Genomic DNA, 25,479 nt, shown 5'->3' with positions numbered 1-25,479 from the left:
GCTTAAAGTTAGGTTATCTCCTTTGCAAGATTATTTGATCAGAATATTCTTTAATGGCGGACTTCCCTGGTGGCGCAGTGGTTAAGAATCCGCCTGCCAATGCAGGGGATACGGGTTCGAGCCCTGCTCCTGGAAGATCCCACATGCTGTGGAGCAACGAAGCCCCTGCACCACAACTACTGAGCCTGCGCTCTAGAGCCCGTGAACCACAACTACTGAGCCCACGTGCCACAACTACTGAAGCCCACGCACCTAGAGTCCGTGCTCTGCAGCAAGAGAAGCCACCGCAAGGAGAAGCCCTCGCACCGCAATGAAGAGTAGCCCCCGCTCGCCATTAGAGAAAGCCCGCACGCAGCAATGAAGACCCAATGCAGCCAAAAATAAAAATAAATAAAATTTTTAAAAAAGAAAAGCCTTATGATAAAATAAGTCATAGCTATTTTAAAAAAAGAATATTTTTTAATAAAAGGCACTATAAAACTGATTTTTACATGGAAACAACTGTGGAAATGTGGACAAATCATAGTCATTTGCTCTAACTCAATCAAGATCAGTGGTTCAGACACGTGTTCAATTTTAACCGGAATGAGAGTCTTATCTGCTGTGTGCTTTATCTGGACACGATTTTTAGACTTTAAACCAGGTATCAGTCAATGCCATGCTGCCTTCTTAGAAGAAAGTTGTGGCAGAGAAGTATATTTTGGTCTTTGTCCCCATTTTCTGGCACAGAGCTCCTAAAACCCTTGGAATTTCCTGAGCGATAGGAGTGTCCTTCTATTCATAGGTAATCCTTTGTGAGCATCTCAGTTCCACTGGGACAGAAGCGCCTGTGCTCAGGACCCTTCTGGACCTCACTCTGTGTACCTCCTTGTCTGGCTGTTTATCTGTGGTCTTTATGTATCCTTTATAATAAATTGGTAAATGTAAACCAACATTTCCTGAGTTTTGTGAGCCGTTCTAGCAAATTATGGGACCCGAGGAAGGGGTCATGTAAATCCCCAATTTTTAGCCGCTGAGTCAGAAGTACAATTGTCCCAGATTTGTGATAGGCATCAGTGTTGTAGGACTAAGCCCTTAATCTGTGGGATCTAACGCTATCTCCAAGTAGATAGTGTCAGAATTGAGTTAAACTGTAGGACATTCAGTCCTGCTGAATTGGTTGGTGTAGGAAAACAGACTAGAGGTGTAATAGTAGATAACATAACTAACTAGATACAGGACGCTTTTTTCTCCCAAAATTGTACCTTGGACTAAGGGATGGCAGGGAGGGAGAGCTCTCTATTAGGGGCACATTCTCAGTTGCTTATGCCACTTGCACTTTCCGTTCAAGCTAAAGTAAATGCCTTGGGAATTCCCTGGCAGTCCAGTGGTTAGGACTCCATGCTCTTACTGCCGAGGGGCCATGAGTTGATCCCTGGTCAGGGAACTAAGATCCCACATGCTGCGGCGCAGCCAAATAATATAATAATAATAATAAACACCTTAATTTAAAAAAAAAACGCCACTCGTATCTGGTCCCCTTCCTGTTACGGTGAAATCTCAGGTTCCACAGACTCCTGCTGCTCGTCTAACCCTGTTACTTGTTTTCTCATTTCTTATTCTTTTTTTTTTTTTTTAATGAAATGATGTACTTATTTATTTATTTATTTTTTGGCTGCGTTGGGTCTTCGTTGCTGCATGCGGACTTTCTCTAGTTGTGGCGAGAGGGGGCTACTCATCTTTGCGGTGCGAGGGCTTATTGCAGTGGCTTCTCTTGTTGAGACATGCAGGCTCTAGGCACGTGGGCTTCAGTAGTTGTGGCTCGCGGGCTCTAGAGCGCAGGCTCAACAGTTGTGGTGCATGGGCTTAGTTGCTCTGCGACATGTGAGATCTTCGCAGACCCGAGCTTGAACCCGTGTCCCCTGCGTTGGCAGGCGGATTCTCAACCATTGCGCCACCAGGGAAGTCCTCATCTCTTATTCTTTTAAAATTCATGCTTAACTCCTGTGGGAGAGAATAGCTGTAAACAGCTTTAATTAAATTGTACTTATAAAAAACTATTTTCTTCTGCTCTACTTTATGCTTTTGGTATTGTTGATCTTTAAAAATTAAATGGTCTTTGATAATGGGGGGGAAAAAGAGAATAGTCCTAACATCTGAAAAAGCTATTAAAATATTCCTCATTTTTCTTTTTCCAACTACACATCAGTGTGAGGCTGGATTTTCTTCATATACCTCAACCAAAACAATATAGAGCAGCAGACTAAATGCTGAAGTGGATGTGAGAATCCAGCTACTTCTGGTAAGTCAGATATGAAGAGAGTTGCAAAATGTAAACAAAGCAACTCTTCTCATTAACTCTTTTATTTTGGAAAATGTAGTTATTTTTAAATTAATATATAAACATGTTTCAAATTTTCTGTCTTAACTTTTAATTCGGTGAATAGGGTTTTGTATAACCTATATAAACAAGAGCTCTTTGGAGTCCTCAGCAACTTCTCAGAGTGTAAAGAGGTCCTAAAGCCAAAAAGTTGGAGAATTATCCTAGAGGAAAAGCACTGGAGCTCAACAAAAAGGGGGCCACATTATCCCACACAAGAAATCTAACATTTATATAATAATGCTATATAATGTATAGTCTGTATTAAATTGTCCCAATATGTCCCAATAATTCCTTTAAATTTGGGTAGGGAGGATTTCCCTGGTGGCACAGTGGTTAAGAATCCGCCTGCTAATGCAGGGGACATGGGTTCGAGCCCTGGTCCGGGAAGATCTCACATGCTGTGGGGCAACTAAGCCCGTGCGGCATAACTACTGAGCCTGCGCGCTAGAGCCCGCGAGCCACAACTACTGAGCCCACGTGCCACAACTACTGAAGCCCGTGTGCCCTAGAGCCCATGCTTCACAACAAGAAGCCACTGCAATAAGAAGCCCGGGCTTTCTCTAGTTGTGGGAGGCTCGCTGCAACTAGAGGAAGCCCGCGCACAGCAACGAAGACCCAATGCAGCCAAAAATAAATAAAATTAAAAAAAAAAAAAAAAAAAAAAAAAAAAAAAATTAGGGGAAGGGGGTCCGGGATCTAGAATCAAGGTTCAGGCATAGCATTTGGTTGTCATGTCTCATTAGCTTTCTTTTTTTTTTTTTTTCAATATTTATTTATTTATTTTTATTTGGCTGCATTCAGGTCTTTGTTGCAGCGTGACAGGATCTTAGTTTTGCAGGAATGTGGAATCTTCATTGTGGCGCACGGGCTCAATAGTTGCCACACGGGCTTAGTTGCCCCGCACCATATAGGATCTTAGTTCCCCGACCAGGGATCGAACCTGCGTTCCCTGCATTGGAAGGCAGATTCTTAACCACTGGACCACCAGGGAAGTCCCCCCTTTGTTAGTTTTCTACTGGATCAGTGCAGACTTCTTTACTCTCCCTTACCCCCTTCACTGGTTTAGAAATTATACATTCTATTTCTGCTCGTTTAGAAATTAAATTCTTAACTTGACTATACAGAGTTTAAAATTCATCATTGTCTTTATCTTTCTTAGAAATATGAGAAACTTAGATGACTTCTGTCCAATTTCTCCTCTCCTATCTTCCATGTTATTATTCCATCATACTTTAGTTCTACTGGGTCTTCTGAGCCCCCTCATTTTTTTTCAAATAGATTTATCAACATGTTTTCCTGTTTCCTAGCTGAGCAACGTGTCTTACTTTCCACTCCTATGTGCTGAATTCAATTTCCTGATAACTGAAGGGCATCATTGAATAGGTCTTTCAACAAAGATCTGTGAGTAATTAACTTTCCCTGTCTCAAATTGTTCAATTTTGTCCTCATTTTGTAAGCTTTTTACTGAAGTATAATATATACATACGCATATACAGAAAGTACATAAATTATTAGTGTACAACTTATTTTCATATAAATTTATTTATTATTTATTTATTTTTGGCTGTGTTGGGTCTTCATTGCTGCGCGCGGGCTTCCTCTTAACTGTGGCGAGCGGGGGCTGCTCTTCATTGCGGTGCGCGGGCTTCTCACTGCGGTGGCTTCTCTTGTTGCGGAGCACGGGCTCTAGGCAGGCGGGCTTCAGTAGTTGTGGCTCGCGGGCTCTAGCCCCTAGTGTACAACTTATGAATGTTGACCATATCACTACCCAGATCAGGAAATGTAACATCACCAGGACCCCCAAAACCCTCCTTAAACCACCTCCTAGGCACTATGTTTCCCAACTTCCCTTTGCTATCTTAACTTCTACTAAAATAGACTGATTTGCCTATTTTTGTTTTCCTGTAAATGGAATCATATAGTATGTACTCTGTCGTGTCTTACTTCTTCTCAACATTGCATTTCTAAAATTCATCCAGGGACTTCCCTGGTGGTGCGGTGGCTAAGAATCCGCCTGCCAATGCAGGGGACATGGGTTCGAGCCCTGGTCCAGGAAGATCCCACATGCTGCGGAGCAGCTAAGCCCATGTGCCACCAATACTGAGCCTACGCTCTAGAGCCTGAGAGCCACAACTACTGAGCCTGTGTGCCACAATTACTGAAGCCTGCACGCCTAGAGCCTGTGCTTCCCAGCAAAGAGAAGCCACCTCAATGAGAAGCCCGTGCACCACAACGGAGAGTAGCCCCCGCTCACTACAGCTAGAGAAAGGCCATGTGCAGCAACGAAGACCCAATGCAGCCAAAAATAAATAAATAAAATAAATATATTTTTTTAAAAATAAAATTTGCAAAAATAAAAATAAAAATAAAATTAATCCAGGGACTTCCCTGGTGGTCCAGTGGTTAAGAATCCTCCTTCCAATGCAGGGGACGTGGGTTCAATCACTGATCAGGGAACTAAGATCCCACATGCTGCGGGGCAACTAAGCCCGCGCACTCTAGAGCCTGCGCACCACAACTAGAGAGCCCGAGTGCCGCAACTACTGAGCCCACGCACTCTGGAGCCCATGCACCACAACTAGAGAGAAGCCCGTGCGCTGCAAAAAAGATCCTGCGTGCTGCAACTAAGACCCGATGCAGCCAAATAAATAAATTAGTTAACTAAAAATAAACATACATATTTTTTTAATAAAAAAAATCTATGTTTTTGCATGTAGCTGTAATTTATTAATTCTTCTGCAATATAAAACTGTTATGAATATGCCACAATTTATGTATTCATTCTACTATTGATGGACATTTGGGTTGTTTCCAGTTTGGGGTTATTATTAACGATGCTTCTATGAAGGTTCTGACACTTGTCTTTTGCTGCACATATGTATGAAATTCTGTTGGATGATACTTAGGAGTGAATTACTGGGTCATAGGCTACATACTTAAGCATTCGGCTTTAACAGACACTGGCAAACAATTTTCTGAGTGTCTATATTCTTCCAGCAATGTATGAGAGCTTCAGTTTCTCTACATCTTTGCTAACAGTTGGCATTGTCATTCTTTTCAGTTTTAGTCATTCTTGTGGGTGTATAGTGGTTCTCATGGTGGTTTTAAATTGCCTTTCCCGTGGTCTCTGGGGCGCAATTGGTCAGTGCATTAAACTGATAAATAGCATTTCCCTGGAGACTAAAGAAATTGAGCTCCTTTTCGTATACTTATTGCCCATTTTAATATTCTCTTTTCTGAAGTTCCTGCTTCAAGTTTTTTGCTTATTTTTTCCATTGGATTGTCTGCCAGTTTGTGATTTGTAGGAGTTCAATATACATTTGGATATGAGTCCCCTTTTTGGATATATGTATCTCAAAAGTTTTTTTTTTTTTCCCACTCAGTGGCTTGCCTTCTCATTCATTTAAAATGTATTTTGATGCACAGAAATTCTTAATTTTAATGTAGTCCAACTTATTGACCTTTTATGTTTATGTCTTATTTCCTGTTTGATAAATCTTTTCTTAACCCTACAGTATCTTCTGGAAGTTTTATTGTTTTATCTTTCACTTTTTTAAGAAGATTTATTTATTTATTTGGTTGCACTGGGTCTTAGTTGCGGCAGATGGGCTCCTTAGTTGTGGCATTTGAACTCATAATTGTGGCATGCATGTGGGATCTAGTTCCCTGACCAGGGAGTGAACCCGGGCCCCCTGCATTGGGAGCCCCCTACCTTTCACTTTGATATCTATAATTCTCCTGAAATTGATTTAAATTTTTTTTTTTTTTTTTTTACTTTTGGCTGTGTTGGGTCTTTGTTGCTGCGTGCGGGCTTTCTCTAGTTGTGGTGAGTGGGGGCTACTCTTTGTTGCGGTGTGCAGGCTTCTCATTGCAGTGGCTTCTCTTGTTGCAGAGCACAGGCTCTAGGGCACATGGCTTCAGTAGTTGTGGCGTGCGGGCTCAGTAGTTGTGGCACACAGGCTTAGTTGCTCCATGGCATGTGGATCTTCCCAGACCAGGGATCAAACCCGTGTCCCCTGCATTGGCAGGTGGATTCCCAACCACTGCACCACCAGGGAAGTCCTGAAATTGATTTTTGATGCACCCTATTTCAGATATGTTAAAATGTGAAATAGTATGTATCCAAGAATTGATAAAATTCAGTTATTTTTTAACCTCCATTTTTAATTTAATACGTAACAGGCATTTTTCTCTACCATTAAATGTTCTTCTACAAGACTTTTTTAAATAGCTGCCTAATAGTTGTCTAAAAAGAGACAGCAGGAACTTCCCTGGTGGTCCAGTGGGTAAGACTCCGAGCTCCCAGTGCAGGGGGCCGGGATTCGATCCCTGGTCGGGGAACTAGATCCCGCATGCATGCTGCAACTAAGAGTTCCCATGCTGCAACTAAGAAGCACGCGTGCCTCAACTAAGACCCAGCGCAGCCAAAATAAATGAAGAAAAAAAGAAAAAGGAGACAACAGGCCCCAAATGGATTTGAAACCGTGCAGCTCAGACGGGGACTTAAACCCACCGTCTTTTAATTGAGATCACACACCTGGTCTCAGGACTTAATGAAGCTCAGTTTCTTGATGTCTTATGGCAGAAAGAATTCAGTGAGAGACAAAGTGATACATAAGAAGTGGATTTATTTAGGGAGAAACACACTCCACAGACAGAGTGTGGGCCATCTCAGAAGGTGAGAGGCCCCAAAATATGGCGTGGGTAATTTCATAGGCTAATGAGTGGGAGGATTATTCCAACTATTTCGGGGGGCTGGGGGAAAGGGTGGGGATTTCCAGGAATTGGGCCACCGCCCACTTTTTGGCCTTTTATGGTTAGCTCTGACCTGTCATGGTGGTGATGGGTGTGTTATTTAGCTAATGTATTACAGTGAGCATATAATGAGGCTCAAGGTCTACTGGAAGTCAGATCTTCTGCTGTCTTGGATCTAGTTAGTTCTAACCAGTTTTCATCATGTCTTTGGCTATGTCATTCTTTTAAAGGTTGTGCCCTGTCCCCTTCTCTTCTGTTTTAGATTCACTTGTGCTAAACCCCACATCAGCAAATCAAGACTTAATACCTAACCTATAACACAACATTGTAAATCAACTGTACTTTAAATAAATAAATAAATATTGGCAGTTTCAGCCTCTCCCAGGAATGTGATCTTTAGTCAGTCAATGTGGAGCTACCTGGTCAGCACTAGTGAGGTAATCTGCCTGAAGGACCTGAAACAGGAGGGAAGGAGGCAGGGCACAAGGTTTGAAAGAATGACACAGGCTGAGGACATGACATAAACTGATTAGAACCAAATGGATCCAAGATGGCGGATAAGTTGACTTTTTCCACTAGACCTTTTTTTTTTAATTTATTAATTAATTAATTTTTGGCTGTGTTGGGTCTTTGTTGATGCATGAGGGCTTTCTCTAGTTGGGGTGGGCAGGGGCTACCCTTCGTTGTGGTGCGCAGTCTTCTCACTGTGGTGGCTTCTCTTATTGAGGAACACAGGCTCTTGGCATGCGGGCTTCAATAGTTGTGGCACATGGGCTCAGTAGTTGTGGCTCACGGGCTCTAGAGCGCAGCCTCAGTAGCTGTGGCGCGCAGGCTTAGTTGCTCTGCGACATGTGGGATCTTCCCTTACCAGGGCTCAAACCCATGTCCCCTGCTTTGGCAGGTGGATTCTTAACCACTGTACCACCAGGCAAGTCCCTCCACTAGAACTTGAGCCTCTGTATCAGCAAGCTCCCATCAGCAAGCTAAATGACACACCCACAGGTGCCATGACAGTTCCAAGACCGACTATAAGGATCAAAAAGTGGGCAGTGGCCCAATTCCTGGAAATCCTGGCCCTTTCCTAAAATAGCTGGAATACTCCTCCCACTCATTAGCTTATGAAATTACCCACTCCAATAAAAACTGACAACCCCCATACCCTGGTGCCTTTCTCACCTTCTGAGATGGCCCACACTCTGTCTGTGAAGTGTGTTTCTCTCTAAATAAATCCACTCCTTACTGATCACTTTGTCTCTCACTGAATTCTTTCTGTGATAAGACATCAAGAAACTGAGCTTCATTAAGTCCTGAAACCAGGTGTGTGATCTCAGTTGGAAGACTGTGGGTTTTGGCTGCGTTTGAGTCCCAGCCGTTTGGGTTCAAGTTTCAATCAGGGTTTTGGCCGGGTTCAAGTCCCAGCCTGAGGTGCATGGTTTCAGCCCCAGTCTTCCCCGAAAGGAAGGTGACCTTGCCTGAAACAATCCACTGTTAGCTAGAATAACTTCCTTGCCCCGCCTCCTTCTGCCTGTAAAAGTCTTCCCTTTGTACAGCTCCTCGGAGCTAGCTCCTTTGTTGGCCAGATGGGAGGCTGCCCAAGTCATGAATCGTTGAATAAAGACAAATCTTCAAATTTACTCAGTTGAATTTTGTTTTTAACATACTCATCATATGCCTCTCCCTGGAGCAGGGGCTCTGGAATCAGACAGGCCTGGTTAATATCTTGTCTTCATCTCTTACAAGCTGTGTAACTACAAGTTATTTAAAGACTCTGAGCTTTAGCTTTCATGGGAGGTGCCCAGGTTTTGAACTGAGTTGGTTTCATAGTTGAAACTCAATTCCTAATTAATAATTGATTTAGAAGCACTATATCAACTGAAACAGTGGATCAATTAACTCTAGAACAGTCTTATTTATTCATTAAAGTCTCCTAAAGACCTGGGATAGGCCACATCCTGTGAGTCCACAGTTTTATTGGATGTGACTAAGAAAAATAAAATGACATCAAAATGGATGCCCTTTGGTAGTTGAAAACTAAAGTCAGGGTTGGTGCCATGAAGAAGTGGCAATTTAACCACTTAATCACATTTCTTTATCAGATTATCAGATTATTCTTTATTTGTAGTGGTTATGAGAGGATTCCGCCTTGTTTTTCCTGGTTGCCGTGGGAGAGAGTTGCTTACTTTCTCTGTGGCTCACTTTATCATCTGTAATTAGTAGAGTAAAAGTTTAATACCAACCTCATGGTGATGTTGTGAGGGTGAGCTGAGGGAGGATGAGACAAGTTTTAAGTGATCAGTAATGACCACCGTTATTCACACCCTTGGTGGGGTATAGACCAGTGAGATTTGGGAGCTCTGTCCAAAACTAGAGTGGGAAAACTCAAAAGGCTAGAGTGGGACTCGGGCCCTGTTTATGTGGAGCAGATGGAGACTGCCGAAACTCATAAGAAGTGGCTAGGGACTTCCCTGGTGGCGAAGTGGTTGAGAATCCGCCTGCCAATGCAGGGGACACGAGTTCGATCCCTGGTTCCCGAGGATCCCACATGCCGCGGAGCAGCTGAGCCCGTGCACCACAACTACTGAGCCCACGTGCCACAACTACTGAAGCCCACGTGCTGCAACTACTGAAGCCCACGCGCTGCAACTACTGAAGCCCACGCACTCTAGGGCCCGCGTGCCAGGACTACTGAGCCCGCGTGCCTAGAGCCCGTGCTCCGCAACAAGAGAAGCCACTGCAGTGAGAAGCACGTGCACTGCAACGGAGAGTAGCACCCACTCTCCTCAACTAGAGAGAAGACCAAATGCAGCCAAAAAAAAAAGAAGTGGCTGAAGACAAAATTTCAGTGGGAGTTCCCGGGTGGCCTAGTGGTTAGGATTCCGAGCTTTCACTGCCGTGGCCCGGCTTCAATCCCTGGTCTGGGAACTGGGATCCCACAAGCCACGTGGCCAAAAAATTAAAAAAAATTCAGACATCAGTTTATGCAGGGAGGTGCTGGTAAATGTTTTTAACAACCAGGGTGTGTGTGTGTGTGTGTGTGTATGTGTGTGTGTGTGTGTGTGTGTGTTGATTTGTAGCATTTCTGTGGTGTAGATACTTCCACCATGGCCAATGTCTAACTACCAACATAATATCACTGAACACAGTTGCATAGTATTTCCATTTTATAGTATTTTTACCAGGTAGATACAATAACTGTAAATATCCTCAAGAGAAGAAATACTACAGTAAAAAGGAAGTGATGAGTTTTGAGTCTTTTAATATGTTTTATTTAATTGTAAGTTTACATAACTTAATTTTTAATAGTGGCTATGTTTAATAACTGGCTGACAAAATTCCTGAAAGTTTAACGATTGGTTCTCATGAGCCTGTATAAGCTGGCTGCAGCCACCGCTGAATTAGCCCACGGGTCCTCATTTGGATCCTGTATCTTGGACAAATAGCATTCGTGTTTAAGTTCAGGACCTGGCAACTGGACAAGTGCTAAGGGCAGGTTCAACGTACTTCTTAAGGACCAGTACTCATTCCCCTGGTAACAGTGTCCTTTCCCCCAGGACACAGCCCAAAAGGTGACCTTTTACTTCCCTGGCTCTAAACTGTTTATCATTCTGACCCACCAGCACCTCCCCCAACTTCAGGGCAGACTGTCTCAGGAATGCCTGGGACATGCACGTAGGGCATCGTGGCCGGCCACCTGCTGAACCCACGTCAGGTGCTTACAAGGTCAGCCAGATGGCCAGAAGGAGAGCAGAAGGCCTGAGAAGGAGCTGCCGGCTCCTGGGCTCTCAGCCCTATGGCATCTGCGTTGTTGGGCTAGGAATGCCCTTGGCAAATATACCCCATCGGTCCACTGCCCTCCTATGTTTCAAAACCTGGATCCAAACTACCATTTCTCAGTTTAACCTCACTTCTCTCCATTGCTTCTCTACCCCTGCAAATAACAGAGTCATAATGTTGACAAGTACGGGCACTGGGTGCTTGTTCTAGAATTATCCCACTTAAGCCTCATAACAACCCTATGAAGTAGGTGCTATTCTTATCCCAGTTCTGTGAATGAGAAATCCAAGACTTGGGGTGGTGTGCTCATTTGCCCACAGTCATAGGGGAAGGACCTGGTGTTTTTCCTTTCTCCCTCAACTATCTTCCTTCACGTGGTAGCCTCAGTTCATACATGCTTATTTTGCATTCTTCAACATGTTGCTTCCTCCTAAATGTTCTCAGCCTAGAGATGGTGGTGGAAGCCATGGGTCTGAAAAGATTGCTCAAGGAGAGAGTGTGCTGTGAGGATGGAGAAGAGGAGGGAGCGGAGATGAGACCCTGACGGGCACCTACACCTGAGGGCCCCTGAGTAAGAGGAGACGCAGAAGGGCTGTCACAGAAAATGTGAGATAGCCAGGGGATGGACCGCAGTGGGGCAGTTACAGAGTGGATGAGGAAAGGAGCACCGAGACGTGTCCCCTGGATTTATCCGTCCAGAGACATCCATGACCTTGGCAGGGGCCGTTCCTCCATTGCTCTGCTGGATGGTGAGGAGGCTGCAGCAGGGAAAGCAGGAACTCAGCAGATGAGTTGAGGAAAGGCTGGGAGCTAGTAAAATGGGTCAGCCAGTGTAGACCTCTCTTTCAAGATGAAGGAAGCAGCCTGCACGCTGCGTTGACCTGGCGCCTAGGCTTCCGCGCTGGGATACCGGGCTGGGGTTCCCTGGCGGGATGGTGCCACGGTGCCAGGTGACGGCCTGGAAGACGAGCTGGTTTCTAAAGGCACCCGCGATCTTTGCCCTTGCTTCTCAGATTGTTCGTTTCTAAGAAGACAAGTTTTCAATTTAAAAAGAAATGCACTTAACTAAGAATTCTTTGATGAAATGTGCTCCGTCTGTGCTTTTGCGAACCCTTGATTATTTGCAGACCTCTGATTATTTCGTAGAGAATGATTTGCTCTGAGTCACAGGTGGAAGTGTTGTATTTTGCAAAAAGTGCTGAAATAACAGGAATTCGCTCAGAGACAATTTCTGTGCCACAAGAAATAAAAGCATTGCAGCTGTGGAATGAGATAGAAACGCGCCATCCTGGACTGGCTGACGTCAGAAATCAGGTGATATTTGCTGTTCGTCAAGAATATGTCAAGTTTGGAGATCAGCTCCTCCTGCTTCAATCAGGAGATGAAATTGTCATTATCCCCCCATTAGTGGAGGATAGTGCTTTTGAGCCACCTGGGAAAAGTACAGATGAAGTTGAAGAGAAATCTAAAGATATAATAAAATTCACATCTGAGAAACTTTCAGTAGATGAAGTCTCACAGCTGGTGATTTCTCCACTCTGTGGTGCAATATCCCTATTTGTAGGAACTACAAGGAATAACTTCGAAGGGAAGAAAGTCATTAGCTTAGAGTATGAAGCATATCTACCAATGGCAGAAAATGAAGTCAGAAAAATTTGTAGTGTCATTAGGCAGAACTGGCCAAACACATAGCAGTGTTCCATCGACTTGGCTTAGTTCCAGCGTCAGAAGCAAGCATTATCATTGCTGTGTCCTCAGCCCATAGGGCTGCATCCCTCGAAGCTGTGATAACTTTAAAAGCCAAGGTGCCCATATGGAAAAAGGAAATGTATGAAGAATCATCATCATCTTGGAAAAGAAACAAAGAATGCTTTTGGGCAACCGATGATTAAACCACTTAGGTTTTTAGAGTCCTAAAATTTAAACTTGGTAAATTCTTATCTTTGATCATGTTTTGATTTTTCTTCTCCAGAAGATAGTTTATGGAACATAATCTCTTATGTTACACCAGTGGAACAAAAGAGAGAAAAAAAAGCAAAATAAACGAGTGTTTAGGATGAGGGCTTATATGGGAACTAGAGATAGAGGAAAGAAAGGCTTTAGGGAAAAAATGGAAGAATAATTTAAATGTAAGGAAAGATGCCTGTGGTTGGTAGACATATTATTCTATGACTAAGTTCTAACCGTAACTTGACTCGCACTGAGGTGTGGCCCCTCCTCAGTGACTGTCTCAGAGGCTGCCCCCAACCCCCTACCCCTATGCCCAGTGATATCATTGTTGTCAGGGATGCGTTTTGGGAATGTAGGCAGAACTGGAAGGTAAAAAAAGTCCTTATCGGATACTCTTGGTATGATATATTTTTAGAATGTATATATTTTTAAAATAAGCTAAATAAACATGATTTTAAAAGTTTAAAAGCAATATTTTCCTGTTTTTAAAAATTCAGTGATAATACCTAAGATATTTCATCATATGAAGCTTTCTAGTATTTCAGAATCAATAATCTCGCCATAATACTTATTATATTTTATTAGTTATTAGTATTGTATCAATATATAAATTAGCATAAAATTGTTGTAAAACAAGGCAAACTAGCAACAAGGGTGCTTTGTGTTATAATGTTAGTTATAAAATTTTACCCACAACCAACTAAAAAGGAAAATTATATGATTATTTGGTAAAATATTTTCAGATAGTTTTCTTTTTAGCTTAAGCAACATTATCATTAATAAAGTTATGTTTTCTGCCCAAAAAAAAGAAGGAAGCAAAAAAAAAGAATAAAAAATACAAAAAAAAAGGAAAAAATTTAAAAATTTTAAAAAAGATTTAAAAAAGAAGAAAAGAAAAGAAGAAGGAAGCAGAAGGGAGAGCCAAGGTGGAAGGAGGCCTTTGAGAATTTGGGTTTTAGATTGGTTGTTTGGTCGGTTGGTAAGCTGGGACTACCTTTGGCAAATTTATTTATTTATTTATTTGGCTGCGCTGCGAGGCTTGCGAGATTTTAGTTCCCTGACCAGAGATTGAAACCAAGCCCCTCAGCAGTGAGAGTGAGGAGTCCTAACCACTGGACCGCTAGGGAATTCCCAATCTTTGACAAAAAAAAAAAAATTTTTTTTTTGGCCACGCAGCATGCGGGATCTTAGTTCCCCAACCAGGGATCAAACCTGCGGTCCCTGCGTTGGAAGCGTGGAGTCTTAACCACTGGACCACCAGGGAAGTCCCTTTGGCAAATTTCAGTGCTGAGGTGAGGCTGAATATGCTAGTGAGAGAGGAGGGTAAAGGCGAGAGGTGGCTGAGACCACAGACCCTGAGGGGTCCAAGCCCCAGACGGCAGACAGGAGAACCTCCATCTTCTTTCCTGGGGAGGAGGGAGCCGTGATGGTTGCTGCCTGGTGGCCTCTTTTTCCTCTGACGAGTGGGAGGCAGAGAGTGAGGGGGATGAATAGTCGGGAGCACTAAGGAGGGTGGTGGAGTTTATGACAGCCAGTTTGGGAGAATTGTAGAAGGAGGTTGGCAAGAGATGAGCTGAAGTAGGAAGTAACATGTGCAGAGGGACAGTCCCCACAGGAGTCCTTGCCCAGCACCACAGACAGGCTTCTTTGTGAATGCTGGTGTGTCTGTAGCCCTTAAGCTCATTAAGTTCATTCACCATCAACTTTCTTACTGCTTTTGCCACCAGGAGGGGACAGTCTCTCCCGATACTAAGGACAGCTCACTGTGACTCCCAGTAAGAACTGCATGAGGGTGTTTCTGGATTTCTTTCCACCACGTAAGTTTACAAGGAGAAGCCAGTTGTCTGTAACCTGGAAAAGGGCTCTCACCAGACATGGAATCAGCCAGTGCCTTGTTCTTGGACTCCCAGCCTCCAGAATTGTAAGAAGTAAACGTTATCTGTTTCAGCCGCCAGTCTGGGGTAATTTGTTACAGCAGTCTGAGCTGACTGGGACAACATGCATAGTAACCCCATGCGCAGAATGAAGAAGTGAGTCGTTTTGCCCAGAACAGAGCAGGACTTCCAGCTCCAGATCAGTGAATTTTCCACTGTGTCACGGGAGGTACTGCAAGGTGCCGTGTTCTCCCAAAGTCTCCCCTCACTTAATTAAACAGAAAATATGTCCTTGGAACTGGCCTCCCTGGACTCAGCATAGATATAGGAATTCATCAGAAGCATTAGCCCTTTTCCTTTGAACCAGATTTACCTCTTCAGTCATTTAAACCTGAGTTTCATTAGGAGGTAATTAGGTTTCCTCTCTGATCAGTTGGTGGTGGTTACACAGAAGGCCCACCCGGAAAATTCTGTGATCAATTAGCCAGGTCTGCCAGGGGCAAGGCAGCGGGAGAGTTAAGACCTGTGCACTAAATATATGCCCAAGCTGGTAAGAAGTGGAATGAGTGATAGACATTAGGATTAGCTTTGCAAAAAAGCTCAGAAAGGAAAGAGATAAAAGATTTTACGGAAGTCTAGGTTTTTCTGTCTCCTGGGTGAATAGTTGAGGGTGGTATGCTTGCCGATTGAGAAAGTTTATGTCTATTTGGGGGAGTCAAGGCAGGGGTGTCCAGAAGGGAGAAGCACAAACAGCAGCTCTTGGAGTTTGGACACCCCCATCCCCTCCCCCATACCACTCCCACTCCGCCCCCCACCCCAACCTTGAACTCAGGGTACAATGAGCAGGGCAGTAACCAAGATTCCTGGGCAAAATTTCCTCTTGGCACCCAGACCTGAAGAGATCAGGGAGGCCAAGGGTGTGTTGAAATAGCCTGGCAGGACGAATGCTGAGTTTGTCTTCCTGCCAGCGGCAGGCACAAGATGTACCAAATGCAGCCTGGTCCTTTGCTCTAGATACAAATGAATCTAGATTTTTGGGGGCCTGAAGCTTACACAGTTGGGTTGGCTGGGCAGGGGATTCTTTTTAAGAAAATAATACAAAATTAGGTAGACCCTTGGAAGGGACCTATGTGAGTGAGGGATCCTGAAGCTTAAGCTTCAGAAAGGGATATGTGTGGAGAAGAAAATAAAATAGTATGAGGAGATAAAGCGTAAGGAAGGGGAGGCTACTCTGGACTGGAGTAGTCAGGAGAGGTTGACTTCTGAGCCACAAACCAGATGACAAGGATCTGTGCGAAGAGCATTCCGAGCAGAAGGAACAGCAAGTGCAAAGGCCCTGAGGCTGAAACGGTCTTGGAATGCTGGGACCAGGAGAAGATCAGTGTGCCTGGCATATGGTGAGCTAGGGGAGAGGGATGGGTGGTGAGTTCAGAGGAACAGGCAGGGACTGCTTCACATTGGGCCTTGAAGGCCTGGTAAGGACACTATTATTCCAGGATTGGTGGGAGGCCATTGAAAGCTTCTTTTTTTTCTTCAATATTTATCTATTTGGCTGTGCCAGGTCTTAGTTGTGGCATGCAGGATCTTCGTCACAGCATGCGGAATCTAGTTCCCTGACCAGGGATCGAACCCAGGCCCTCTGCATTGGGAGCTCGGAGTCTTAACCACTGGACCACCGGGGAAGTCCCTATTGAAAGCTTTTAAGTGAGGCTAAATATAAAAAGAGCATTATGGTGGTGTGTGGATAATGGCTTGCAGAAAATCCTAAAAGAGGGTAGCCAGTGGAAGGTGGAGGTGTGTCAGCAGGACCTGGTCCTTCCAGGTCTGACAGGGGGACAGCCACTGGGACAGAGGGGTGGCTCCTCCCGTTTCCTCTGAGGCTCCCTCTGATGAGCCTCTCCCAATTACTGTCCTCACATTCACCCCACAGAGCAGTTTGAGAACAAAAGGGCTGCCCTGTATCTGCACTGCTGGACTTCATGGTCTGAACAGCTTCTGAAGCCCTGGGTCGAACCCATGGGATAGAGACAACCTCAAGGTACCCTTAGCAACCTCCAGGGACCTCAGGAGTGAGCACCCTTGTTTCCAGAACATCTGACAGCCACGTCTGGGGTGGAAGGGAAGGACGCCCTCTGAGCACCCCGCTGCGGTCTGGCTGGGACTGCGGTGGCCATATGCCCTCTCCTCCGCCTCCAGAAGGCTGATCTCCGTGGGAACCTCTGAGGTGCTCCAACCGTAGAAACATGCCACACAGGGGAAGAGGAAGAAGGAATTGTATCGCTGCAGGTGGCTAATGAATAGGTCTGCCCTGGGGCCAGGAGGGAAGGAAATGTGAAGTGGGAAGAGAATCTCCAAGCCAGGGAAGGAGGGGGGCGGTGGGGGCCTGTGGAGCTGAGCATCAGTGAATATGGCGTGTGCCTGGGAAGCCCTGGCCTCTCGCAGGTTCCTCTCCTCCCCCACTGAATCTGCAGGGACTAAGGGCCTCCCTGGACAAGGCCAGGACAACATCTTTGCATGCCCTGGAATCTAAGACAAGAAACCGGGGACTTCCCTGGCGGTCCAGTGGTTAAGACTCCGCACTTCCACTGCAGGGGGGCACGGGTTCAATCCCTGATCAGGGAACTAGGATCACAGATGCCCAGCGGCACAGCCAAAAATAAATAAATAAAATATTTTTTAAAAATATTATCTTAAAAAAAAAAAAAAAGTCAAGAAAACAATCAATATGGTAGCCCAACTGTTTGGGACTTGGGAATGGGAAGACCCAGGAGGTGAAGAGCTGGTCTCCCGGTGGAGTCTGCTGCTGGAGTGGATTTGGGTTTGGGCACCTAGTTTGAGATATCCAAACAAAGGGCTTGGGGCCAGGTCAGAGTGATTCTTAGGGGGCCAAGAGGAAAGTGTTTGCCCACAGTTCAAGTAATGAGAGGAGATACAGAGACAGAGAGAGGGAGAGAGGGAGTTAAACTATAAAAGAGGAGGTAGAAAAACAGCTTGATAAAACTTGAGAAAATGGTTAATTGGTTATGGGATCCCAGCGGGCCTCTCTAAAAGGGAACAATAGTTGGAGTGTTGCTGGGGGTTCCCAGAAAAAACCAACCAACCAACCATCAAACAAAGAAACAATGGAAATAAAGACGCAGACGTAGAGAATGGACTTGAGGACATGGGGAGGGGGAAGGGTAGGTAAGCTGGGACGAAGTGAGAGAGTGGCATGGACTTATATACACTACCAAATGTAAAATAGATAGCTAGTGGGAAGCAGCCGCATAGCACAGGGAGATCAGCTCGGTGCTTTGTGACCACCTAGAGGGGTGGGATAGGGAGGGGAGGGTGGGAGGGAGACGCAAGAGGGAGGGGATATGGGGATATATGTATATGTATAGCTGATTCACTTTGTTGTAAAGCAGAAACTAACACACCATTGTAAAGCAATTATACTCCAATAAAGATGTTAAAAAAAAAAAAAAAAAAGAAACGATGGAGAGAGACTGGAAACAGTGGTTGTGGCCTGGATCCTTTACGCCAGTGATGGTGGCAGTCCACAGTGAGACCCTGCCCCCAATCAACAGAAAATTAAGGCAGAAAAAGCTATCTTTGGGACTTCCCTGGTGGCACAGTGGTTAAGAACCCGCCGGCCAATGCAGGGGACACGGGTTTGAGCCCTGGTCCGGGAAGATCCTACATGCCACGGAGCAACTAAGCCCGTGCACCACAGCTACTGAGCCTGCGCTCTAGAGCCCGTGAGTCACAACTACTGAAGCCCACGCGCCTAGAGCCCGTGCTCCGCAACAAGAGAAGCCACCACAATGAGAAGCCCACGCACCTCAACGAAGAGTAGCCCCCGCTCGCCGTCATTAGAGAAAGCCCGCACGCAGCAACAGAGACCCAACGCAGCCAAAAAAAAATATCTTGCCCCCCACTTCCCATTGGTAAGCACTAGATTATTCTCTATATCTGTGAGTCTGTTTCTTTTTGTTATATTCACTAGTTTTATTTTTTAGATTACACATATAAATGATATCATATAGTATTTGTCTTTCTCTGTCTGACTTATTTCACTTAGCGTAATACCCTATAGGTCCACCCATGTTGTTGCAAATGGCAAATTCTCATTCTTCTTTATGGCTGAGTAATATTCCATCGTATATATATACCACATCTTCTTTATCCATTCACCTGTTGATGGACACCTGGGTTGCTTCCATATCTTGGCAATTGTAAATAGTGCTGCCATGAACATTGGGGTGCATGTACTTTTTCAAATTAGGGTTTTCATTTTTCAGAATATATACTTAGGAATGGAATTGCTGGGTCATACGGTAGTTCTGTTTTTAGTTTTTCGAGAAACCTTCATACTGTTTTCCACAGTGACTATACCAATTTACATTCCCACCAACAGCATATGAGGATTCTCTTTTCTCCACATACTGATATGGAGATAGCCATTCTAACAGGTGTGAGCTGATATCTCATTGTGGTTTTAATTTGCATTTCTCTGATGAGTAACGATGCTGAACATCTTTTCATGTGCCTGTTGGCCATCTGTATGTCTTCTTTGGAAAAATGTCTATTCAGATCTTCCACCCATTTTTCAATCGGGTTGTTTTTTCTTTTTATGTTGAGTTGTATGAGCTGTTTATATATTTTTGATATTAACCCTTATCAGTCATATCATTTGCAAATATTTTCTCCCATTCTATAGGTTGTCTTTTCAGAAATTGGAACTTTTATGCCCTGTTGGTGAGAATGTAAAATGGTACAGGCACTGTAGAAAATAGCATGGCAGTTCCTCAAAAATTAAAAATAGAATTACCATATGACCCAGCAATTCTGCTTCTAGATGGATACCTAAAAGAATTGAAAGCAGGGTTTGAAAGAGATATTTATATACCCATGTTCATGGCAGCATTAATCACAACAGCCAAAAGATGGAAGCAACCCAGGTGTCTACTAATGGGTGAGTGGATAAACAAAATGTGGTTATACATACAATGGAATGTTATTCAGCCTTAAAAAGAAAGAAAATTCTGACACATGCTACAACATGGATTAACCTTGAGGACATTATGCTAAGTGAAATAAGCCAAACATAATACAGTATGTTTCCACTTATATGGAGTACCTAGAGTAGTCAAATTCATAGACAGGAAATAGAATGGTAGTTGCGGGGGGCTGGGGAAATGGAAAGTTATTGTTTAATGGGTACAGAGTTTCGGTTGAAAAGAGTTTTCGAATGAAAAGAATTCTGGAGATGGATGGTGGTGATGGTTACAAAACAAGGAGGATGTACACCTAGAAATGGTTAAGATGGTAAATTTTATGTTATGTGTATTTTACCACAATTTTTTAAAAAAGTCCCTTCCCACTGCCACTCTGTCCCTGCCACTGGGAATTTCTCACTAGACACATACCTGCCAGGTTGAGGCTCCTGCTATTTTGTTCTGGCCCCTTTTCACTTTTCTGACCTTCTCCCCGTCTTCTCCTCTCTTTTGGGGGTCTCTTTCTCCAAGTTCTTGTTAACGACCCCTGTAAAGCTGTTTAGTTCCTCATGTGTTTAACCATGCCCTGGTACCTCCCTTTCCTCAACCAAAGTGGCTGATCCATATACTTTCCAAAACAAAAACTGTTCTCACCCTGCTAAATGCATTGAAAACGTGGCATCTGGTGTATACAGTGGCCTCCTGAGAAACTGAGTCGTCCAAGTCCACAGCTGAGACTCCATCTTCTCTCCACCAGCTGCCAGGACGTGGGTAGACCTGGGGGCCCCAGGAGTGAATTTGTCAGAGTAAAAGCTGCTCTGGGCAGCCTCTTGGCAGCATGCTAACAGCCCCTGCTGGCAACTTTCCATCTGTCTGAGCATCACAGATCAAGCCTCAGAAGTGCAGGGCCTGAGGAGAAAGCAGAGAACGATGATGGCAAAGAGGGATCCCCAAACCCAGGCCAGGTGAACTCAGTGCAGTATGCAGAGGTGCTTGGGGACCACAGTTGCAGGGGTGACAGGAGGTGATGGAGGACTGGACATTGAGAAAGTCTACACCTGCGTGTGTGTGTGTGTGTGCGCCCATGTGTGTAGACATCCCTGGAGAGGTCATGGGGGTGGTGAAGATTAAAGGAAAGACCGGGAGCTCTCCCAATGGGTGAATATGACAAAATCCTGCAGGGAAACAGACAATGCATTTCCAGGCATAGATCTCCAAAGCAGAGGCAGGAGAGGGCCCCTGAGAAGTCTTCAGAACAAAAACCACCACTTGATAAGTGCTTACCAAGTGCCAGGCGCTAAACACTGATAGTAGCTTCAGTTACTCCTGCTACATGCCAGGCAGGCCCTGTTCTAAGCCAGCTGTCTAATAAACATACAGTGCCAGCCACATATATAATTTAAAATATTCTAGTAGCTGCATTTTATTTTACTTACTGTTTAAGAAGTACAAACAGGGGACTTCCCTGGTGGCGCTGGATAAGACTCCACGCTCCCAATGCAGGGGGGCCCGGGTTCGATCCCTGGTCAGGGAACTAGATCCCACATGCACGCTGCAACTAAGAGTTCACATGCCGCAACTAAGGAGCCAGCGAGCCGCAACTAAGGAGCCTGCCTGCTGCAACTAAGACCTGATGCAACCAAAAATAAATAAATAAATAAATAAATAAATAAGAAATATAAACAGAAGTTAGTAATATATATACCTAATGTACACATGGGCGATACCCAGGGGGAAAATTAGTAACTGCTCTGTATTTTAAAAAGTTTTTTTTAAAGTGAAATTAACTGTAAAATATATTCTATTTAATCTAAAAGATGCAAAATATTATCAGTGAGATGTTTCACAATCTCTTTTCTTATTAAGTCTTCAAAATCCGACGTGAATTTACACTTACAGCACATCGCAGTTTGAAGGAGCCACATTTCAAGTGCTCAACGGGTGCAGGTGGCTGATGGCTACTCTACTAGACAGAGTAGTTTAGATATATTAATTCTCAATATATGTACTTTAGATACATTAATGCACTTAGTCCCCATCATCATGCTTTTGTAATCCTCACTTTACAGAGGGCAGAAGCACTTTGCCCAAGGCCACCCAGGAGGAAGGTGGCTGAGCCAGGACCTGAACCACCAAGTTCAGCAAGTGTGGGCTAGGGATCTGGTCTCCTAACCGCTGTGCTGTGCTGTCACCATTACGTGTCTCATCTCCCTTAGGACTTAAAGAAAAAGGCTGCCTGCTCTTATTCTCTCTGCTTTACAGAGTGGGAACTGAGGATAAGAGAGCCTAAATGGTCTTGCCCTGTAGGTGGTCCCAGTGGGATCTGAACCTACGTGGAGCGAAAACTTGGGAGACATCATCTCACACTGCAGTGCATTCCAGGGAAGGAAAGGGTGTGGCTACCTGCGTCCCACACTGAAGGTTAAATCCGCTTTGAAAAGTTCAAAGGAGGGACTTTCCTGGAAGTCCAGTGGTTAAGACTGCGCTTCTACTGCAGGGGGCACGGGTTTGATCCTTAGTCGAGGAAATACGATCCCACATGCTGTGCAGCACAGCCAAAAAAAAAAAAGTAATTCCTGAAGCTGTGCGTTTCTCATGACCAGCGATAACCTTCAGTGTGAAAATCTGAAAAGCCAAGAGCTTGTTTTATTGCCTTCTCTCTCTTTATAATTACACAGTATATTCGTTTGCTAGTGTTGCCATAACAAAGTACCAAAGATTGGGTGGCTTAAACAACAGAAATTTATTTTCTTACGGTTCTGGAGGCTGGAAGTCCAAGATCAAGGTGTTGGCAGGGTTGGCTCCTCCTGAGGCTTCTAGGTTTGCAGATGGCCGTTTCCTCCCTGGGCTTCCCTCTATGAGCATCTGTGTCCTAATCTCCTCTTCTTGTAAGGACACCAGTCATATTGGATTAGGGCTCACCCTAATTACCTCATTTTCACTTAATTACCTCTTTAAAAGCCCTGTCTCCAAATACAGACACATTCTGAGGTACAGGGGGTTAGGACTTCAACATACAGATTTGAGGGACACGATTCAGCCCATAACTCATGTGTTATATTTCTGTGATTACCAAAGCAACATATGTTCACCATAGAACATTTCCAGAGATGAAGACACTAAGGTAATAATCTCTGCAAAAATCATTCTTTTTCGTAGTTTTTTGTGAAGTATATAAAGTGAAAGTGAAAGCCTACCCCTTTGTCTCCACTTCTACCCCCTCCTCCCCAAAGAGCATGACTGTAATAATGAGGGGCACATCTCACACCTTTTCTGGGCTTGTACAAGCTGCTGCCAGGAATGGCCTTATCCGAGCATCCCTACCTGGTCATGCCATGTTCTACATGGTCAGCTGTTTCTGGAGAAAACATCCCTTGTGCTGGGGGATGCTGTGGATTAAATCTTTGTGCACATTCACAATGATTCTAGAATTGTACTGTAGGAGGGTATACAAACTTCATCATTAGAGCTTAGATTTAAAAGGAAATTGTAAAAAGAAGGCATATAAGGATAAGGGAGACCTGTCGGAATAGCTTCCGTAAGGCACTGAAATGTTTTGTTTTTAAGGGTGTGACTGGGATTTTTTTCAAATTTTTATTGGAGTATAGTTGATTTACAATGTTGTGTTAGTTTCTGGCACTGAAATGTTGACTGTGCTTGACCTTAGGTAAAGGGAGCAGTACGTTATTTTTCCTTACTCCTTCCTACTTAGCTGGATTTTCTACATTTTCTTAAATGAGTTTATATTACTTTTTATAATGGAGGAAATGTAATAGAATACTGCCAGGGAGAACAATGAAAAGGAGCTTTTAGTTCTCTTCAGAGCGAGGAGATGAAAGAAAGAGCAGGCCTGCTGCTAGATGCTGGGGGCGGAATGCTGGAAGGTGGGAACCCATCAGGCGATGGGGCCTTTGCCTTTCAGACCTGGAGGAGAAGTGTGTGTGTGAGTAAGTACCGTCGGGGAGGAACTAGCTCTTAGCTAGCCCAAGGTGGGTTAGAGAGTTTGTAAATGAGCTCCTGGCTCCTCGAAATAATGTTCTTTGGCCTGGAGTAATTATATCCCCGCCACTGGGAAATGGGACTCTGAGTCACTGCCTGTGGTTTTTGAGATATTACAACAGAAAATGAGCTGGAAGGTTGGAGAGGGTCAAAAGGCCATTCCCGATTTTAAAAGGAAAGAAAGTGGAGACTTCAAACATTGAGTTAAGACTCCGAGCTTCCACTGCAGGGGGTGCATGCTGCGAGGTGCAGCCAAAAAAAAAGCCTCTGTCCTGTTCAACATTTTTAATCAATTGCTAGGGACTGGGGTACAGCAGAAAACCAAGAAATATACACCCCTGCCCTCATGGAGTTTATAAACTGGTATAATCTATTCGTTTATTAAGGAAAATTTGTTTTTGTTTTAAGGAAATACAACCACTTCTTTGACCTCATTGAGAGAGGTATATGTAGCTCATGTAACTGTGCATTCGTGGTTTACAGGACTTTGCTGCCCAACAGGTGAGACAGGTCGCAAACCTCTGCACCCAGGTAGAGCCTGGCAATGCCCTAGAGCAGTGTGACTGGGCAGCAGGTCCATGCAGGTGAGACACAAGTCACTCCCCCGGGGCACAGCCCCGAGCTGAGGCCACTCTTTCACTCACTTCAGGAGACGCCACTGCCTGTCCACCCAGCGGCCATTTCTCACCCCTTCCTTTCTAAAAATGCCACCATCCTCCTGCCTCTGGTTTCCACCTCTCTTTCCTGTATCCATATGCCTCAGCGAACGTTGCCCCCACCCCAGGAGTGACCCCATTGGCCTAAGGGGAATCCTATGCCCCTTGAGGTGATTGGTTCAGGAAAGGACATGTGACCCAATCTGACCAATGTCCTGAGGGGAAGTCCAGGGAAAGGGGAAGGGTGACTTCTGGGAAGTTTTCTCCCTCCTAGGACAAAGCCACAGTGTACCGGTTAGGAATGTGTTCATCAGCGAGTAAGAGAACACACCCCCCCTCCGCCCACACCCTGACAAATAATAGTTTAAGAGTGAAGATATTTAATGAGCTGTGTACAAAGTCAGGAGGTAGGTGGTTCCTGGTGTCGGTTTGGTGGCTCCAATAATATTAGGATCAACATCTCTGTGACTGTCTTTGTCTTTCATTTATGGTATCAAGAAGGCTGCCACTCCAGCCATTCTGTCCATGTTAAGGCAGGAAGAAAGGGGCTATCCAGTGACACCTGTGCCAGAAATTCCCTCGTACTCTCCCACTTCCGTCTCATTGGGCAGGACTGTGTCCCATGGCTGCTCCTCGCTGCAAAGCGAACTGGGAAAGTCAGTTTTTAGCTCTTCTTGTCCAAAGAAGAAACAGGATGGGAATTCCCTGGCGGTGCAGTGGTTAGGACTCGGTGCTTCCACTGCAGGGGGCCCGGGTTCGGTCCCTGGTCAGGGAACTAAGATCCCGCAAGCTGCGAGGCGAGGCCAAAAAAACAAACAAAAACAAAGAAGAAACAGGAAAGGGAGAAGGGGGTTGGGAAATGGAACTGGGTTAGCCACAAACAGAAAGTGACAAACCTGGGCTTCCCTGGTGGCGCAGTGGTTGAGAATCTGCCTGCTAATGCAGGGGACACGGGTTCGAGCCCTGGTCTGGGAAGATCCCACATGCCACGGAGCAGCTGGGCCCGTGAGCCACAACTACTGAGCCTGCGCGTCTGGAGCCTGTGCCCCGCAACGGGAGGGGCCGCGATAGTGAAAGGCCCGCGCACCGCGATGAAGAGCGGTCCCCGCACCGCGATGAAGAGTGGCCCC

The 25,479-nt window shown here is 44.8% G+C and overlaps 1 protein-coding gene and 1 pseudogene across 1 annotated transcript; both read left to right on the top strand.

Annotated features, from left to right (window-relative positions):
* LOC118891347 overlaps positions 1-25,479 on the top strand; it is a 30,079-nt pseudogene that overhangs the window by 613 nt on the left and 3,987 nt on the right.
* Positions 11,563-12,673, top strand: LOC118891346 (molybdopterin synthase catalytic subunit-like). The gene is made up of 2 exons (XM_036845232.1): positions 11,563-11,841; positions 12,062-12,673. The coding sequence occupies exons 1-2, from the start codon at positions 11,824-11,826 to the stop codon at positions 12,581-12,583; spliced, it is 540 nt and encodes a 179-aa protein (XP_036701127.1). The 5' UTR covers positions 11,563-11,823; the 3' UTR covers positions 12,584-12,673.

This window comes from Balaenoptera musculus, chromosome 2 (assembly GCF_009873245.2).
Source record: "Balaenoptera musculus isolate JJ_BM4_2016_0621 chromosome 2, mBalMus1.pri.v3, whole genome shotgun sequence".
NCBI classification, from domain to species: domain Eukaryota; kingdom Metazoa; phylum Chordata; class Mammalia; order Artiodactyla; family Balaenopteridae; genus Balaenoptera; species Balaenoptera musculus.
This window is presented reverse-complemented; position numbering and strand designations above follow the sequence as displayed.